The 6,833-nt window shown below is 41.9% G+C and overlaps 1 protein-coding gene across 2 annotated transcripts in view; it reads left to right on the top strand.

The window, feature by feature from the left end:
* Window positions 1–1,532: 1,532 nt before the first annotated feature.
* Window positions 1,533–6,833, top strand: part of NAXD (NAD(P)HX dehydratase) — a 29,059-nt gene continuing 23,758 nt past the window's right edge. The window contains exons 1-2 of one of the 2 annotated variants that reach the window (XM_066236572.1): window positions 1,533–1,613; window positions 5,584–5,734. In XM_066236572.1, the coding sequence (XP_066092669.1) occupies window positions 1,565–1,613; window positions 5,584–5,734 (200 nt within the window). In that variant the 5' untranslated portion in view covers window positions 1,533–1,564. Of the gene's footprint in view, window positions 1,741–5,583; window positions 5,735–6,833 lie in introns of both variants that reach the window. The other variant, XM_066236570.1, reaches the window with a different exon arrangement.

The following is a 6,833-nucleotide window of genomic DNA, read 5'->3' as shown; positions in this document are numbered from 1 at the left end:
GTGATATTAATGTGTGTTGGGGGCAGGCTGTGGGCAGGCAGAATCCTTGTAGCCTGGGGCTTGGTTTTGGGACTAAGCCTTTCCCACCCTTTTTGATGTGGGGTGGTACAATCCCATCATGCCCCAGTTAAGTGACTTTGTATTAGAGACTTCCCTATTTTGTATATTGGATTAAGGGTTTGGATTTCTACAGTATAAAATGGGGGCAGAACGGGAGCTTGCGCTCTTGGTTCCTGAGATTATCATTAGAGGAGAGAGCAGAAAGGAGAGCAGAAAGAGGCCATGTGGCCAGGAGAAGCAGCCAAGATGGCGGAGTGTTGAGTGAGAAGCCAGTTAGTGCAGAGTTTGTGCAGGGAGAAGGAAGGAGATGGGGAACAGAGGTGAATAAGTCTGGTGAGCTAGAAACCTTTGATTCTAGGAAACTCGGATAAGTCAGTAGCTTTGTGAGCACTGTATGTGAAGTGGGTTTTGGAGCCCAGTGTGTGTTTTTTACTTGCCCGCTGGGTGCAAGCTAGAATTAAAGATGGTGGCCCACCAGTTTTTGGCTCCGTTGTTTCTTTACCGACTGTCCGAATCCATGCGAACCTGCATGAGCCAGGCAGCTGTAGTGGTGGCCGTGGCTTCTGGCTTTACAGTAATATATAAATTAAAAATGAATAAAACAAAATTAAAATCGATGAATTCATACTAGTAATAGGTAAATAACCTAGAGACTAATAAATAAATCTGAATAAATAAAAATTCAGGAGTTTATACTAGTAATAAACAACCTGGTGGATACTACCTTACCAAGTAACTGCAGTTCAAGTTATTGTCACCAAAAACTGGTGCAAACTGACATTACTCATATAGAAGATTCCAAATAATTTAAAAAATATCTGCTAGAATTCACAAATGAATTTAGCATAGTCAAAGAATACAATGTTAGTATATAAAAATCAACTGTAGTTCCGTATACGAAAACAAACGAAAAATGAACATTTATAATAGCATCAAAAGCATGATTTCAGCATGTTGATGAATATTCTAAATTAAGACAGTGGTGATGACTACATGATTATACACATTTGTTAAAACTCATAGAATTGTATAATTAAAATTAGTGAATTGTATTGTTATGTTAATTGTACCTCAATAAAGAGAGAGTAAGCACCTATGTGTCATGTTCTGGGATGCTGATTATACAATTAAAAAAAGATAAAGCTTTTCCATTGGAGCTAAATTCCTAGACACCGTATAAGCATGCAACTGAAACGGTAAATGCACTGCCTGTCAACTGGGTAGCTTTCTAACTCAATTATTTTCTACAATGCCACTGGTCCAAAAAAGGAACGATAAAAACAACTCAGGCCCTAAAGCATTATGACGCATTTTGATTCCGCGATCTTCCACCCAGGAAAATACCACTGGACCAAGCGGGATGAAGGATGACCAATCCCATTCAATTGCGAGTGGGAGCCGGCTTCCGGCCTCGCCGCCAAGACGGTCCGGCTTCCCGAAGTCTGCCAGACCGCTTTGGTTCCGGCGGCGGCGCGGGGGTGGGCGGAAGCCCGGAAGTTCGCCAATGGCTGTGGGTCCCGGCTGGGTAGCCGCAGCGTGGGCCTGCCGGCTAGGTAAGCTCGTTAAACGCCTTCCTGGGCATGGCCATTCCGGCGGGGATCAGGGCTCCGGTCGTCGGCGCAGCCGCTGTCATGCTGCTCTCGGTCGCGCTAGCGCTGTACGGGCCGCCGCTGGATGCAGGTACCCGGCTGCGGGCCTCGTGTCCGGTCGGGAAGCGCCGCGGTGGGGCCCAGGGTCGGCGAGGAGCTGTGTGGTGCCCGGACTGTGCGCGCCGGCGGCGGCGAGGAGCTGCGGGCGGGGGTGACCCGAGGCGTGGGTGACGGGTACGCTGGCCAGCCGGGATCCCGCCAGCCGGGCGGGGCTTTCAGGATCGCGGAGCTTTCGGGCCGAGACGTGCGGGGAGGAATGAGCTTCGCTTTTTGTGTTTAGGCACGGTAGAGAGTCCTAGTGCTTTGACGAGAATTAAGGAGTTCCACAGCTAGCTAATGCACCTCAGTCACACCAGCAGCAGGGAGGGGCTTCCGAGAACCAATTCGTTGAGACTTTTTATTGTCAGCTGTTTGTCTTAAATCCACACACTAGTTAGCAAGATTTTTCTTTGAGTTTGTTTTAGGTTTTCTTATTAGACTGACTTGCTGAACTTTGTCAAAAACCAGTTATTCTAGCTCCCTGACTTCCTATCCTGGCTTTCAGACCTATTTCCATTAACTTAATTAAGCATTGCTGTCATGTGCTCCAGATTAGTTATGGTTCATATTAGTTTTTTAGAGAGGAGACAGAGAGGGAGAGAGAGGAGAGAGAGACAGAGAGAGAGAAGGGGGGAGGAGCTGGAAGCATCAACTCCCATATGTGCCTTGACCAGGCAAGCCCAGGGTTTTGAACCAGCAACCTCAGCCTTTCCAGGTCGATGCTTTATCCACTGCGCCACCATAGGTCAGGCGGTTCATATTAATTTAAAGCAAGTTTGGCACAAACAAAACCCGTATCACAGAAAGTTGTAAGTGGCAAGTAATTATAGAAAACAGCCCAAGCTTAAGAAATAAACCTGTATTCTCCAGATCTCCTCAGCCACACTTCTTTAAAGCAAATGAGAAACAGACCAGTTTTGCTTGTTCTTCCAGACTCAGAATTGTTATAGAAACAAAGTTACTTAATAGGATAAATTTTTAAGTCCCTTCTTGTCAAGGCCTTTTTATCCTTCAGAACTTTGATGGTTATATTTACCGTATTTCTTCATGTGTAAGACGCACCTTAATTTTGGGGCCCAAAATTTGGAAAAAAATATTACATAAAGTTATTGAACTCAGATTTTATTCATCATAAAATTCATACAATTCCTTATCATTGTCAAAACAAGCGCAAAAAAGCGAGAAATGCAAGTAAAAGATATCTACAACCACTGTGTAAGACTCACCCAGTTTTTAGACCCAAAATTTTTCAAACAAAGGTGCATCTTATACATGGGGAAATATGGTAAGTATTTCCATGGATAAATCCAAATGATGTATGTCAGTAAGCCAGCTGAAACTAAGCTTCATTGTGAAATTTAGGGAAATTTAATTGACCTTTTCTTTGACCCTTTTGCTAACAGGTGCTCATTGTAGGTGAATGGGACAGAATGCTGGTGAACAGTGTGATCTTACTTTGCATTCATACAATTCCAGTTAAAAAGTGAAAATGCTGTACTTCTCTTTATTGATTTTTTTTTTTTTTACACGGACAGAGAGAGAATCAGAGAGAGAGATAGGGACAGACAGACAGGAATGGAGAGAGATGAGAAGCATTAATCATCAGTTTTTATTGTGGCACTCTTTAGTTCATTGATTGCTTTCTCATATGTGTCTTGACCGTGGGGCTACAGCAGACCGTGTAACCCCTTGCTTGAGCCAGCAACCGTGGGTCCAAGCTCGTGAGCTTTGCTCAAACCAGATGAGCCCGCGCTTAAGCTGGTGACCTTGAGGTCTGGAACCTGGGTCCTCCACATACCAGTCCAACGCTCTATCCACTGCGCCACTGCCTGGTCAGGCGAAAAATGCTGTACTTCTCAACAATGATTTATTTCCCCTCCCAAATGGTTTCAGAAGGCATTCCATAAGGGTTTGACTTGTCTTTGGGTTGTTGGGGGCAAATATTTGGCTAAAGAAAAATGATTTTGTTTGCCTTAAAATGGCAACATTTTGGTAAAATGATGTCTTCTTCCCTGGCCCATCTATTACTAACAGTCATCTTCATAGACCTGTCTCTCTAGGCCTCAGTGACCTTATTTGTAAAAGAATGGCAAAGTGGCTACTAATGAGAGTGTCAAGATGCCTTTAATTGAGCAAATGTTTATTCAGTGTCTTATTCTGTGCCAGACTCTGTCTGAGGCAATTGAGAGTGCAGATCCAACTTGAAAACACATGGGCCCTCCTTTAAGCCATAAGTGGGAGCTGTGTCACATTCTGTGTAGGCAAGAGGCGGTGGAGTGTTCTTAGGGATATTTGTGTGGGCTCAGTGCTTAGTGTAAAATTATGGTATCTAATAAACCCGAAACATAGGGAACCCGAACAACCCTTGAGTGACTGGTAAGTTTGGATTTTATCTTTACAGTTTCTAGACTTTTTTTTTTTTTTTTAAGCACCTGTATTTATTATTCTGGGGAGTTTGGAGGAATGACCATTCTCTGGTATTCTTATTAACCAGTCATGAATTGTTAAGCTACATATGTTCAAGTTTGAAACAAATGCATGGAAAGCATTTTCGTGACTGCATAGACTGCTTGTCAGCAGTCAGTGATGCATGCGGTCGTTAAATCTGATTATAACAGCTCTGGTTCCTTTCATGCAGCTGGCTAGGGGACCCTCAAAAAGAGCATTTCACAGTAACTGTACATGGCAAAGATTGTGCAGTCTGGGAATTCGGGGTGTGGACGAGCATTTGGGAAGTTGAAATTTTCAGCGGGGATGATTGAGAGCAGGGTTGCTGTGTTAGCTCAGCGCCTCTGCTGACTGGCTCTGAGTTGGTGTAGGGGGAAGCAGAGCTGTGGACATGTCACTGTGGAGTGTGACTTATGAGGGAAGACAGTGGGAGCAGAGGATCAGCCAGTTGTACTGGTCCTTGCCTAAGCTTCATTTGCTGTGCCATGTCTTGGCTGGAGGGTTACCGTGATTCTGTTTTGAGTTTTAGTCGTTTGTTTGGTTTGGAAGGTGAAAGGTGTTGGGGGAGAGTAATTAATATTCTCTTTACATCTTGGGGTCTAAACATCTGATACATTAGCTAAGGAGGCATTTACATCTACTCATTAAAGAAAATTTCTTGCATAATTTTGTTGAATACAAAGTAAAAGTCTAAGAATGTTATTAGAGGTAAAGCTGGTTGACCATGTGGAACTGAGTCCACTTACGATCTTCACTGAACTTGTGACCCATGTCTAGTTTTTCTCAGCTGCTGAATAACTGGAAGGATAGAAATAATGAGTGCTTTGTTTTCAAGAAAGGCCCATTAAAATTAGCTATTTAGAGACATTCAGAATTCCTTTGAAGCCAATGTAAAATGTTGTATATTTAGAATGCCATTTCTAGGTTTTTTAGTTACTGAATGTTGTTTAGTTACAGGTTATTGAGTGTTGGAAATATGACTGGAAAATTAAGTGGGGAGTAATATGAATCTGTCAGACGTGAATATGACAGCGGAAGGGAACAAATGGGAAACTGCTTTTCCAGTTTGAGAGAACAGATGTAATAAACTTAAAGGAAGACTGAAATGAAATATATGTAGTTTGTTAATAATGCGTTAAAAAAACTTTCTGTATCAGACTTCCAAAATGTCTGATACATTTAAAAAATAAACTTGAATTATACCACATGTGTTAGTGTTGTAATTTCTGAATGTCATTTGCTTACAGAAATAAAATAATGAAACTGTTGGTGAAAATCTGTAGCCTAGGGAAGTATTTTGGTTAATGGGCTATTTTGTTTAATTTTCTGTTTTTTGCATATTAATAAGTATCTACGTTCTGAGGAATTTCATTTTCCTGTTTTTCAGTTTTAAAAAGAGCATTTTCGCTGAATAAAGCACATTCAATAAAGGATATGGAAAATACTCTTCAGTTGGTGAGAAATATTATACCTCCTCTAACTACCAAGAAGCACAAAGGGCAAGATGGAAGAATAGGCATAGTTGGAGGCTGCCAAGAGTAAGTGATCCTGTCATCTGGCTTCTGCCTACCTATCAGCCATCCATTCCACTGGCCATCCAATTAGTTGGACCCTAGTCATCATTTCCAAATATAATGACACTTGGCATTTTTCAGTGATTAAGATTGAATAGGAGAAAACTCTCAGGGGCCCTGATTGAGCTATTCGCTGGTGTATGTTAGGGCAGTGGCCCCCAACCCCTGGGCCGCAGACCGGTATTAGTCCGTGGGCCATTTGGTACCGTTCACAGAGAAAGAGTAAATAACTTACATTATTTCCGTTTTATTTATATTTAAGTCTGAACGATGTTTTATTTTTTAAAAATGACCAGATTCCCTCTGTTACATCCGTCTAAGACTCACTCTTTTTTTTTTTCTTTTTTTTTTTTTTTTTTTTTTTAATTTTATTTTTTTAATGGGGTGACATCAATAAATCAGGATACATATATTCAAAGATAACAAGTCCAGGTTATCTTGTCATTCAATTATGTTGCATACCCACCACCCAAAGTCAGATTGTCCTCTGTCACCTTCTATCTTGTTTTCTTTGTGCCCCTCCCACCCCCTATCCCTCTCCCATTCCCCCCTCCCCCCCCGTAACCACCACACTCTTATCAATGTCTCTTAGTTTCACTATTATGTCCCACCTACGTATGGAATAATACAGTTCCTGTTTTTTTCTGATTTACTTATTTCGCTTCGTATCATGTTATCAAGATCCCACCATTTTGCTGTAAATGTTCCGATGTCATCATTTCTTATGGCTGAGTAGTATTCCATAGTGTATATGTGCCACATCTTCTTTATCCAGTCATCTATTGATGGGCTTTTTGGTTGTTTCCATGTCCTGGCCACTGTGAACAATGCTGCAATAAACATGGGGCTGCATGTGTCTTTACGTATCAATGTTTCTGAGTTTTGGGGATATATACCCAGTAGAGGGATTGCTGGGTCATAAGGTAGTTCTATTTTCAGTTTTTTGAGGAACCACCATACTTTCTTCCATAATGGTTGTACTACTTTACATTCCCACCAACAGTGGATGAGGGTTCCTTTTTCTCCACAGCCTCTCCAACATTTGCTATTACCTGACTTGCTA

Source organism: Saccopteryx bilineata, chromosome 6 (assembly GCF_036850765.1).
Source record: "Saccopteryx bilineata isolate mSacBil1 chromosome 6, mSacBil1_pri_phased_curated, whole genome shotgun sequence".
NCBI lineage: Eukaryota > Metazoa > Chordata > Mammalia > Chiroptera > Emballonuridae > Saccopteryx > Saccopteryx bilineata.
This window is presented reverse-complemented; position numbering and strand designations above follow the sequence as displayed.